This window comes from Sus scrofa, chromosome 3 (genome assembly GCF_000003025.6).
Source record: "Sus scrofa isolate TJ Tabasco breed Duroc chromosome 3, Sscrofa11.1, whole genome shotgun sequence".
In the NCBI taxonomy this organism is placed as follows: domain Eukaryota; kingdom Metazoa; phylum Chordata; class Mammalia; order Artiodactyla; family Suidae; genus Sus; species Sus scrofa.
In genome coordinates, this window is record NC_010445.4 from 45500685 (window position 1) to 45514141 (window position 13457).

General features: G+C 44.2%; 1 protein-coding gene across 4 annotated transcripts in view; it reads right to left on the minus strand.

The window, feature by feature from the left end:
• ACOXL (acyl-CoA oxidase like) overlaps positions 1–13457 on the minus strand; it is a 360188-nt gene that overhangs the window by 297810 nt on the left and 48921 nt on the right. For all 4 annotated transcript variants that reach the window (XM_021087042.1, XM_021087044.1, XM_021087045.1 and 1 more), the window contains exon 3: positions 4526–4609. In XM_021087042.1, the coding sequence (XP_020942701.1) occupies positions 4526–4609 (84 nt within the window). The remainder of the gene's footprint in view (positions 1–4525; positions 4610–13457) is intronic.

Below are 13457 nucleotides of genomic sequence, written 5' to 3' on the forward strand. Positions count from 1 at the left end.
GAGGCATAATGCAACATGTCAGAATGTGATGGAAACGTCCCAGAGACAGGACATGAACCTACCTCACTCTGACTGTTCCCCTGCTGCCACAGACCCACCAGGACTGCCATGTGTGCAGGAAGCCAGGTCGTTCCTAAAGAGCCCTCAAGTGCATTCAGAGTCTTTCCATTCTGAGAGCATATGGGTTCTCCCAGGCACGTGCTTTACAAGATGGGGTACACACAAATGGTTTTTGAGACAATGGTGACCCCCCCCCAAGAAATACTGCAATGGACTAAATTGGGTCCTGGCCCAAAATTCTTATGCTGAAGCCTCGATCCCCAATGCAGTGATATTAGCATATAGCAACCTTGGGAAGTAATTAGGTTTAGACAAGGTCATGAGGATGGGGCCCTCAGGGTGGGATAGTGCCCTTATAGAAAATACCACGGCTCAAGAGCTCTCTCCTCCCTCCCTGTCTCTCTCTCTCTCCCCACACACCCCCACCCCTGAAATGTGAGGACACAGAGAGAAGGTGGCTGACTGTCTACAGCCAGAAAGGGGGCCCTCACCAAGAACTGAATCAGCTGGTACCTTGATCTTGGACTTCCCAGCATCTAGAACTGTAAGAAAATATATTTTTGTTGGCTATTAAAAAATTATGGCTATTATGGCTATTATGGCTATTATGGCTCAGCAGGTTAAGAATCCTACTAGGATCCATGAGGATGTGGGTTTGACCCCTGGCCTTGCTCAGTGGGTTAAGGATCCAGCATTGCTGTGAGCTGTGGTGTAGGTCACAGATGCAGTTTGGACCTGGTGTTGCTGTGGCTGTGGTGTAGGCCGGCAGCTACAGCTCCAATTGGACCTCTAGCCTGGGAACCTCCATGTGCCGAGGGTGTGGCCCTAAGAAGACATAAATAAATAAATAAATAAATAAAAATAAATAAATTTCTATTAAGCCACCCAATCCATAGCATTTTCTCATGGCAGTCTAAGCAAACTAAGACAGGGCAAGATGATTTGCATAAGGAAAAAGGGAGCTGGCATGGGGAGGAGGAAAAGGAAGCATGTCGCATAGCTTTTGGCGGTGGAGTCCTTCCAGATTGCATCAGCCTGGTGGGAGACCTTGGGCTGGCTCCCAAGCTGTAGTGGGGTTCTGAGCCCTTAGCAGACAAAATCTCTCTCCCTGGCACCTCTCCCCCTTTCTGGCCCCCTCACTGAGAGTCGCTCTCCAAGCAGCCCCTGGCTCAGCCAGCCCTCGGCTGTGTGAGTTACCAGCCGTGTTTGTCCAGAGCACCCAGGGACACCAGGAGCCTCTGGATGACATGGACCCAGAGGGAGAGATGACTCTGATGAGCTGATGCTCAGGCTGGTATCCAGCTGGCAGGAAGGTGTACAGGAAAGCCAGGAGGGGCCTTGGGCTGGCACCGAGCTCTGGGGAGGGTGTGACTGTTCACTGTTCCCAGCACACCAAGTCCCAAAGTCTCCCTCCCCCACCAAAAGGAAAGGCAGCCGTGGCCTCAGGGCTGGACGCAGAGGTACAACCTACACTTCCACTAACTGTCTAGGATGTTCAAGCGCAAGAAAAAGAATACACCCTTGCAACGACTGATACGGGGGAAGCAGACAGGGTTAACAATCACTTTTGCTAAATTTTCAGTTTCTTGGGAGTCTCCATTATGGCTCAGCGGGTTATGAACCCGACTAGTATCCATGAGGATGTGGGGTCAACCCCTGGCCTCACTCAGTGGGTTAAGGATCCGGCATTGCCATGAACTGTGGTGTAGCTCGCAGATGCGGCTCAGATCTGGTGTTGCTGTGGCTGTGGTGTAGGCCAGTGGCTACAGCTCCAATTAGATCCCTAGCCTGGGAACTTCCATGTGCCGCAGGTACAGCCCTAAAAAGCAAACATATATATATATACACACACACACACACACAAAGATTTTTGATTGAAGATAAAAATGTACATTTTACAATATAAAATGAGCTATATGTATTGTGGTACATATAACACAAAGTTTGCCATTTTAGCCCTTGCTAATATGTATGGTTCGGGGTATTAACTTCATTCACAGTGCTATGCAACCATCACCACTATCTATTTCTAAAACTCTTCCATCAACCCAAACAGAAATGCTGTGCCCGTTTCCTAACGACTCCCCTCATTCTCCTCTCCCCCCAGCCTCTGGCAACCTATAACTTACTTTCCTAGCTCTATGAATTTGCCTACACTCAATATTTCATATAGGTGGAATTACACACTATTTGTCCTTTTGTGTCTGGCTTGCTTCACTGAGCATTGTGTTTTCAAAACTCATTGATGCTGTACCAGAATTTCATTCCTTTCTATGGTGGAATGATATTCAACGGTGTGTGTGTGTGTGTGTGTGTGTGTGTGTGTGTGTGTGTGTGTGTGTGTGTAAAGACCACGTTTTGTTTATCCATTAATTTGTTGATGGACACTTGTTTCTTTCCACCTGTTAGCTATTGTGAACAATGCCATAAAGGACACTGGCATACAAGTATCCATTTGAGTCCCTGTTTTAATTCTACCCACTCCCCACCCCCGCCCCACCCCACCCCAGGAGTGGAACTGCTGGATCATATGGTAATTTTACCAACTATCTTTTGAGTAACTGTCACATGGTTTTGATTCTATGTATCCATTTAATATTCATGTATTGACACTTCCCATACACTGAGAATGTAGACGGAGAGTCTTCAGAAGTTTGCCCTCTAGTGGTGCTAAGAGATGCACAGTAGACAGAGGAAGAAATACATCCACTCAGAATGAGTCCCTGCTATGCAGAACACTGCAAGGTACCAAGACAGGTGGCAATGTGCAGATGGGATTTAAACTTCAGGACGTTTTCCTGAAGGAACGACACTTGACTTGGAACTTAAAGAGTGAGCAGGTGTCAGGCAGGTGAAGGAGGGGGAAAGATAGTTCAAGGATAATAGCATGGGTGGTCCAAAGGTGGATTCGAGCGATTGGAAGAAGGCCAGGGTGAGAGATGTCCCAGACCGGCCTAAGTGGTACACAAGGTGTCTGGAGAGGTGAGCAGGGCCAGACCACCTGAGGACCCACGGGCCACCTCAAGGATGGAGGGGTTTTCTAAAGCAAAATAGGAAGGGGCTTTACACAGAGGATCGACATGATCAAGAAGTATTTTTAAAGATCTCTTTCGTTGTTATTTTCTTTTTACAGCCATACCTGTGGTGTATGGAAGTTCCCAGGGGTTGAATCAGAGCTGCCGGCCTACGCCACAGCCACAGCAACACCAGATCCAAGCTGCATCTGCAATCTATGCCACAGCTTGGGGCAATGCTGGAACCTTAACCCACTGAGAGGCTAGGGAACAAACCCGCAACCTCTTGGACAATATGTCAGGTTCTTAACCCACTGAGCCATAGTAGGAACTCCAAACATCTATTTCTTTACATCTATTCATGTTTCCTTCTAGGATACTCAGGAGTAAAACTTTTTCTAAAGTTTTTTATTGCAGAAAAAATTTAAACAAAAGAGAAGACTACAATGGACTCAAAGATGCCCAGCTCACGGTCCATTTTACTCCTCTTTCCCCCCATTCACTCTCCATGCTACACCCCTATGTAGTTCCTACACATGTGGAAAAGATAAAAGACCCTTTTAAAAAGCATGACCCTAAAACCATTATTCCACCTAAAATATGATAATGATTCTTTAATATTGCCAAATATCCAATGTCCAAATTTCCCCAACTGACATATAATTTGTCTTTACAGTTTGTCATTTGAACCAGGATCTATGGGGTACAGTGGGTTCCTTAAGTCTGAGATAGAGATTAACGGCTACTGAAGGGCTGGGATGCTGGGTGGGGCGGGGGGGCTGGATGCAAATGAAAATGGGTATCACTGTAAGTTTCTTTGTGATGACGAAGCAGTTCTATATCTTGATTGTGTAGGTGGTTGCATAACACTTTACATGGGACCAAACTGCATAGAATTACACACGCACACAACTGAGGGTGTGTGTGAAAACTAGTGAAATATGGGTAAGTTCTATAGTCTAGTTAACAGTACTGTACTAATGCTGATCGATTGTACACTGTCACAGACAGAAACTGAGTGAATGTTCACATGATTCCATGTACTATTTTTGGAAATTCCTGTGAGTATGATTATTTCAAAATAGGATTTTTTGAAAAATAAACATGAATGAATACAGCGGCATGCCACAATATAGATCAGCTTTAGTGATACTATTTCACTGAGGAAAATACACAACAAATGGAAGTGATACTGTTTGTGTAAAATTAAGACAGAAAAATAACTGATCGACGTAAGTGCAGTAACACTACACAAAAAGAAAAGCAAAGAAAAATGAATACGGAGTTGAAGATAATGAGTGAAGAGGAAGTCAGGGGGATGGGTTGGCAGGCGTACCATCTTATAAACATCTAGTCCAGGAATAGGCTGACACCTACAGGATTTTGTGTTTTATTCCTTGTCTCACTCAAAACTATTCGTTCCTGAGGGCAGGAAGCTCAGTGCCTCTCACCTTGACTCCCGTGGCCATGTCCGCCATGGAGAGGACTTCTCCTATGACCAGGCTGCGACTGACAAAATTCTTTGTTTTCTCTGCCTGGAAACATGACAGACCCAATGTCAAGATCTCCTTACAATTTTTCTGACCATTTAAATCAACATTTTTAAAGACAAACAGATGTTACTTCTACAATAAACAAAATTCAACCCACTAAAAGCAAGTTTTAAATTAAGAAAAAATCCCATTACCTTTCTGAAGTCAACCTTTCCATCCTCTTTTTAATTTTTATTTTTATATAGATAAAGCTTCAATACAAACACTGTAGTGACTGGTTTCCTAATTGCAGAGGGTTGCTTTGTAAACTGTATTTCCAGAGTTCCCTCTGAGGTTCAGCAATTAATGAATCAGACGAGGATCCATGAGAATGCGGGTTCAATCCCTGGCCTCGTTCAGTGGGTTAAGGTTCCAGCATTGCCACCAGCTATGGTGTAGGTTGCAGATGCAGCTCGGATCCCCAGTTGCTGTGGCTGTGGTGTAGGCATGCAGCTGTAGCTCTGATTCAACCCCTAGCCTGGGACACCATATGCGGGGGGTGTGGCCCTAAAAAGAAAGAAAAAAATAAAATGTGTTTTCATGGGTTTGTTTCGGTTTTGTTTGGGGGCAGTATTGAAGTACAGTTGATTTACAATGTTGCTCTTCCTTTTTAAAAGTATTTTTATTGAAATGTAGTTGATTTACCATATTGCGTAACTTCTGGTGTATGGCAAAGTGATTTGGTTATACACACACACACACACACACACACACACACACACACACACACACACACATGTTATTTTCCATTATAGTTTAGTACAAGGCATTAGAGTTCCCTGTGCTGTACAGTGAATCCTTGCTGTTCATCTTTATCCTTTATCAGTGTAGCCATCTGGTCTCTGACCACAGATAAATTACTTGAAGACTCTCTTTTCTTACACAATAGGAAGTTGACAGTACCTGCGTGGTCAGCCCCTGATAGACTCCCCTCTGGCCTTGCGCTGCCTTAACCAGGTTTGTCCCCAGGCCATCCCCAGGGGACACAGCAACTTGGACCCACAGCATCTCTGCACTGACGCTCCTACCAACAGTGAACACCTGGCACAAGTCCAGGCAATGGTCTTGAAGTCAAGACAGAGGATTCGAAGACTGGGGAACATTTTGGACACAAGAAAAGCTGTATTCTTTGCTTTCCTTTCTAACCATAGAGACCATCTCAAGGCTCCGGAATATTTTGGACACAAGAAAAGCAATATTCTTTGCTTTCCTTTCGAAACATACAGACCATCTCAAGGCATGCGATGCTTCATTCCCCTCTCCCCCCATGCTGTGCACAACAGCCAGGAATCCCAAAGCTGCAGGAGCATGCTCCTCTCCACCAGTGAGAAATGAGAGCAGGGCAAAAACAATGTCAATGTTTTATTTTAGGATTTCAGAGGCAGGAGACATTTCCTCCAAGGGTAAAGGGTCTCTGAGTGAGCAAATCCCAATTACCCTCTGTGGGAATTAATGCCGGCTTTCCTGGTTTGCCAGTCTCTTTGGAGATGCAGCCAGCAAGACTGGTGCTCATTGCCCACGTGCATGAGTGTATACATGTGTGAGCACCTGTGTGCATGTGTGCATACATGTGTATAAAGCTGCCCCACCAGCAGCAGGAGGGACCTTCCTTGAATGGCTCTCAGTTTCCACATTGGCTTAGGCTCTCTCCCCAAACACACTCTGTTTTCCCTCTTGTGGGTTTTTACACTGTTTCTCTCAAATGTTATTAATGTTATCAAACAGCAGCCTGTCAAGATTTATGACTCTTATGGTGGCTCCAACCCAATGCATCTTGTATTGATTATTTCCTAAAATACCTCCAAGGCTGGAGCACAAACCATTGCTTAGCTCCAGCTCTAGCTCCAGCTCACATAGGAGGGTTCCTTAGCAATAGACAATTAAAAAAAAAAACTGCAGCAGACATTTGTAGCCCCTGGGTCTCTGTCCCATAGATCCCCACATCAACACTCCTCAAGGGACTGGAAGGGACAGGAATGCTGACCCCCGTGTAACAGATGGAAAAGTCTAGGCTCAGGGAGATCAAAAGACTTGTCCAACCTGAGTTACCTATTTAGTGGGAGAGCAGGAGCCAGAAACCACATCTTCACACTCCTCACATGGACATCTGTTCTCCCAGCCCTCAATGTCCTTTATTGTTAAGCTAGAGGGAGGCCAGGGACTCTGGGTGGTTCAGCCTTTACGGCCAGTCCACCCCAAACCCACCCCCATTCTGTACCACCAGCCTTGTCCCCAGAGCCCTTGACACCGACATGCCCCGATGCTCAAGTGATCTTGCTAAGAGTCACCCCACCCCACATCATTACAACAACCCCCTCCTCCCCTTAAACCACCTGCTCTGCTGTAGCCAAACCTACACCATCAGGAGTAAGTGAATCCTTCAGAATCTCCAGCTATTCATGGTTTTCTTCATATTTCATTCTCTCCCTTTACACTGTGGACACATGTGTCATGACTGGTATCCAGCTGTGATTATTTCTACTCACCAGTTTGGAAAAAAATTGCAATCACATTTGCTAAAGAACCCACCCCAAATGTAGCCATCTTGGAACATGATAATGGTTTATGACGATTATTTTCCTTTCCCAGACTCTGAATCTTTACTATTCCATCTGATGGGCAAGGCCACGGGAGTAATGCTCTGATGTTGATTTAAGCATTTGTTGAGGCTGGTTCATTTCAAGACATCAAGCAAAAGTTCCAGAACTGAGATGAGGCTTAATTTGATTGATTTCCTTACTTTTAACATCTTTTCCACACACAAATTCTCTTTCCTTCTTCTTTCATTTCTGATCTTCTAATTGTTCTTAATTAAAGAATGTCTAATATTGACCAGGCTCCCTTCCCATTCAGTTGGCAGCCTATTGAACTGCCCATATTGATAACAATCACTCAATAACTAACGCATTTTTGTCATACCTTTTTGCAGTATTTCTACTGTATCAATAGCTGCCTTCATTTGGATTTAATATATTCTACCTGTATAACCATCATGCCTATTAAAATCATGGAACATTCCCATGCCCCCGCCCCAAAAGTACCCTCAGGCTCCTTTTCAGAGTCCCCACCCCCACAGACAACCACTGCTCTCTTTTTATCGACATTCACTAGGTTTGCCTGTTCTTGAACTTTACATAAGTAGAATCATATGGTATACACTCTTCTGTGTCTGTATTCTTCTGTGCAAATAAGGCGTTCATGTTGTTTTGTATATCAGCAGTTTATTCTTTTTTGCAGCTGAGTGGTTCCATCTGTGACCCTTCCACAATGTGTCCAATCTCTTGCTGATGGATACTGGGTTGTTTCCAGTTTGGGGTTATTATGAATAAAGTTGATGTAAGCATTCACACACAAGTTTTGTTTGTGGATATATGTTTCCATTTCTATAAACCCCCAGGAATGCACCTGCTGGCTGAAGGTTAGGTTTATGTTTAATGGTTAGGAACTGCCCAAAACTTCTGCAAAATGACTGGACCATTTTGCACTCCCACCAACTGTATGTGAGAGTCCTAGTTTCTCCACATCCTCATCAAAATATTGTCAGTCTTTCCCATCTTTAGCTGTTCTAAAGGGGCCATAATGTCATCTCACTATGGTGTAAATGTGCATTTCTCAGATGACTAAAGATGCCGAGCACTTTTTTATATGCCTATCAGCAATTTGTGCCCTTTTATAAAGTGTCAGTTCAAGGCTTGTGCCCATTTTTAAAATTGATTCCTTTGTCTTTTTATCATTGAGCTCTAGGAACACTTTATATATTCTGAATACAAATCCTTTGTATCTGGATAGAATTTTTTCAGCTATATGCACTGAAGATATTCTTTCCTAGTTTGTGGACTGCCTTCTTATTCTCTTCATGACGTCTTTTGATGAACAACAGGTTTTCATTTTGTAAAGATTCATCTATCGGGTTGGTGTTTTGTTTTCTTTTTTACGTGTTTGACCTTTTGAGGTGCTCTCTAAGAAACCTCTGCTTCTCTTTTGTTCTTATACAAACCTGTAATTGTAGAATTTATGTTTAGGTCTGTAATACATCTCAAATTATTATTGTGTGTAGTGTGAGGTAGGAATCAAGTTTAACTTTTTTTCCTATGGATTTATCAGTTGTTCCAACACCATTTATTGAAAAGACTTTTCCTCTTCTTCTTCTCCTTATTCTTCTCCTTTTGTGGCATATGGAAGTTCCCGGGCTAGGGGTTTAACTAGAGCTGCAGCTGCCAGCCTATCCCACAGCCACTGCAACACCACATCTGAGCCACATCTTCAACCTATGCTACAGCTTGAGGCAATGCCAGATCCTTAAACCACTGAGTAAGGCCAGGGATCGAAGCTACATCCTCACAGACACTATGTTGGGTCCTTAACCCAAAGAGCCACAACCAGAACTTCTGAAAAGACTTTTATTTTTCCATTGAATTGCCTTGGGAACACTGTCCAAAAGTCAACTGCTCATATATGTGTGGATTTAGTTCAGGACTCTCCATTTGTCCTCTTAATCTATATGTCTATCCTTATGCCAATACCACATAATCATGAGCAGCTGTATAAAAAGTCTTGAAATCAAATAGTGAGAGTCCTTCAAACTTATCCTTTTTTAGAATTGCTTTAATGATTCTAGGTCTTTTGCATTTCCATATATGTTTTTTGAATCAACTTGTAAATTTTGATTGAAGTACTATAATACTTTTAGAATAAGCATTACATGGGTTCCCGCTGTGGCACAGCAGGTTAAGAATCCAACTGCAGGGGCTCAGGTCACTGAGGAGGCAGGGGTTCAATCCCCACCCTGACACAGTGGATTAAAGAATCCAGTGCTGGCCTTGCAACATCTGAGATGGCCCATATTTTGTCTCTCTCAATAAGTCTACTTCTTTCCTTCTGCAGTAAAAAAAAAAAAAAAAAAAAAAAAAAAAAAAAAAAAAAAAAATCCCATGTTGCCACAGCTGCAGCATAGGTCGCAACTGGGGCTCAGATTCAATCCCAGACCCAGGAGCTTCCCCATGCCACAGATGCAGCCATAAAAAAACAAAATAAGCGTAATGCTGTGCTTCCTTCTTCTTCCTCCACCACCAATGAGAAAACCCTCCAGTGAGTCCAGTTAACTTTGCAAAAAAATTCAAACTTATCACTGTGGCCCCCACACAGTTACCTTTGCAAAAAAATCCAAACTTATCACTGTGGCCCCCACACAGTTACCTTTACAAAAAAAATCCAAACTTATCATTGTGGCCCCCACACAGATACCCTTCCTGCTCTCTGTGTTCCTTATGCTCTGCTGATTCTCTGTTGGGGCCACATAGTGGGGTCCCTGAGCAGAGTGCTGGGGGTGGGGGTCCTGTAACACAGACTGTCACCACCGTACCTCTGCCCTCCCCAGGGGCCTGGTCTACTCCAGGAAAGCCAAATATAGCAGTGATGAAAGGTGACATTCCCACAGCTCTGTCCAGACATTTTTCATCTGTCACAACATTATTGCAGTATTTTGACAGTTTCAGATTTGCCAAATTCTTGCCTTAAATTTAATACCTCTTGTCTTGGCAGCACATGCTTCCTAGCAAATTCCTAGCCGCCTTGGAAATTTTTCTGGTTATTAGTATAATCACATAATTTATCAATATTGACAGCATATAATGATGAATGTATCATGTAGACATCACCAGCTGGACAGATGAGTTTGCTTTGCTGTTAATGGAAAGTGCATTATTTTACAGTAATTTTAATGGAAAAGAGGGGTTGGTTTTATGTCTTGCAACTTTCATGAATTTGTTTATCAGTTCTAACAGGTTTTTTTGGTAAAATCTTTAGGGCTTTATTTAAGATGATGCTGTCTGTAATCAGAGATAGGTTAACTTCTCTTTCAATTTGCCATGCTTGATTTTTATCTACAGCATCGACAACCTTTTGACATAAATGTACTTTTTTTTTTTTTTTTTTTTTTTTGTCGTTTTAGGGCCACACCCACCGCATATGGAGGTTCCCAGGCTAGGAGTCAGTCAAATCAGAGCTGTAGCCACTGGCCTACTCCACAGCCACAGCAACACCAGATCCTTCACCCACTGAGCAAGGCTAGGAATCGAACCGGCATCCTCATGGATACTAGTCAGATGCGTTTCCACTGAACCACAACAGGAACTCCAAAAGTGTACTTTTTTAAATTGGTTGCCTGCCTTGTCCTTGAAATGTAAGCTCCAAAAAGCAAGTATTTTTGGCCTCTTTTGTCCACTGCCTCTTGAACTACCTCATAGTAGGTATTCAATAAATAATTACATAATGAATGAATCACCTCACCTGGCACATAGAAGAGGTTTAGTAAATGACATGTAATAATTATTGTCATTTTAACATAATATTTCAATGCAAGAATAATAATTATGCCTTCAAATGAGAAGTTTCTACTATGCAGAATGGTTTACAATGCAATCAATGAATAGCACCAGGATTCCAGCTGCCCTGGAGTCCTTGGGTAGGTCCCAACTCAGTCCCTCGCACACCCTTTCAAGTAATCCCTGTGGCCATCACAGATGACAACTCCATTCAGGTGCCAATCTACACAGAGGAACTTCTATAAACAGGCACTCACTCTGTCCCGTCATCTCTGCTCAAATACTTCACGGCATCCCAAGGGGCCAGGGCTGACCCAACCAGAGTGCTGGCCAAGTGGCCAGTGTCCAACTCGTGGAGCTGGAGCTGGGACAGGGCCTCCTGCCAAAGGCAGCACACAAGACAGAGCCGGGTCAGCCTGTCACAGCCCACGAGGAAAAGCCTGGGTTCCAGCACAAACAGAAGCCAGAGGGCCAAGGGCAGAGCCAACGCCAGGGTGTTGGAGCCAAGAGCTCAAAGTAGGTCAGGAATCAGTCCTGAGATGAGGCAGAGGAGGTGTGCCTGATCACGGCATCGGTACTGGTGGGCAACAGGGCGGGCCCTGGTGGGACAAGTGGCAGGGCAGACTACCTCAGCTTCTTGCCATGTCCCGGGCTCTGCTCCTTTTCTGCAACATGCCAGTGGCTTCAGTGTAACTGCTTCCAGGGAAAGGCTGCTCTTTTTCTGGGGGCTCAGGAGGAAAGCAACAATTTTCACCCTTCCCTGATGCCTTCTAAGGCAAGGTGACTTTAGAATCTTATTCCACTCCATCTGGTGTTTCTCTAAATACAAAAACAAAAACTATCTAAAATTCTGCTGGAAATAATAATTATGGTATAATAAATACAAATATAGAGCGGCCAATATCCTGCCAACCTCCTTTCAAGTTTGAGACAGGGGTTTGAGAAAACAGTGGTTGATTTAGACCAGCAGTGCTCAAGCTTGACCATCTCTAGACCCCTTTTATACTCTTAGAAATGATCACAGATTCCAAAAAGCCTTTGTTTACACAGATCATATCTATCATGTTACCATACTGGGGATTAAAGCTGAGAATATTTTTAGTATTTATTCATTTAAAAATAACAGTAAAGAACCTATTACAGGTTCGTGTAATTCTTATGAGAAACAACCATAATATCAAAAAAAAAAAAAAACTCACTGAGAATGGCATTGTTTCGCATTTTTACAAATTGTTTTAGCATCTGGCTTAATAAAGGACAGCCGGTCTCTCATGTCTATTTCCGCACCCAGTCTGTTGCCATATGTGGGTTGGTTGAAGTTTATGATGAAAATCTGGTGTCAAGCACACAGGTAGTTGGACATCTACTTTTCAGGTAGTGCCTGGAAGAGCCTTGGGTACCACTTTGAGAACCACTGGTTTTGGTGATGATGAGGATGCCATGCTCACTGCTCAGGTGGATGATGGGATAAGGACTCACTCAGGATGGGAGAGAAGAGTTGGGGGCAGGGTGGGGGAAGCAGACATGGATGGAGTGGGTGCTTCATTATCCGGATACCTGTTCTGCTTCCTCATTCAGCCAGGAACAGTCTGACCCCTACTGGCTCCCTCCTGGGAAAGGGTCATGTTGGGATGAACCATCCCTCGGAGTCCACCCTGAACCATGACGGGCAAATGCTGTATGAGAGCCATCTGGGGACACAGTACTGGGTTCCAGGAAAGAAGGACAGTGGCGCAGAACTCAAGCCAGGACATGCACCAGATGACCTGAGAGGTATACATGCTGATCCCACTGGCCTGCCAAAAAGCCTGGTCCGCAAGGGTTTAGAAAGCTCCCTGGGCAACTGTCATGTGCATCCTGGGGTGAGAACCACCAGATCTGATTGAGCCCAGGAAGCAAGCCACCTGGGTTTGAATCCTCCTCCATCAGTTACAATATAACTCACTAACTGTGTGCCCTCTGGCCAATTACTCAGCTCCAGTCTCCTCATCTGTAAAATGAGAATACCCTTAGGGATGCTGTGAATGTTAAATGAGATCATCCACTTAAAGCTCTTAGAACTGGGACTAGCCCGGAGTCTGTACTTAGTGTGAGCCATTATTGGGACAGGCCATCAGCCTCTGGCGGCTTCCAGGGATGGATGTCTCTCTAGAAGGGGCCACACAGACTGGACAAGGCACCTGACAGAGTGCCACACTGCTAGTCCCAGCACTGCCACAAAGAAGATGTCCCAACTGGGTCCTCTGTCTCCTTGTCTGGAAATTCCAGGAGTCAGAGACTTTCCCCACCCAGGGCCCAGTCCTAACTCCTCAGAGAGAAAAGAGAGTCAGCTGAGAGGCACCAATGTGATGTCACTGCAAACAGGTGCAGAAGTTGAAAAGGTGCAATGATGGTCCTACTGTACAGCACGGGAACTATATCCAACCTTTTGAGATAGAACATGATGAAAAATAGTATAAGAAAAAGAATGTGTGTGTGTGTGTGTGACTGGATCTCTATGCTGTACAGCAGAAATTGGCACAATATTG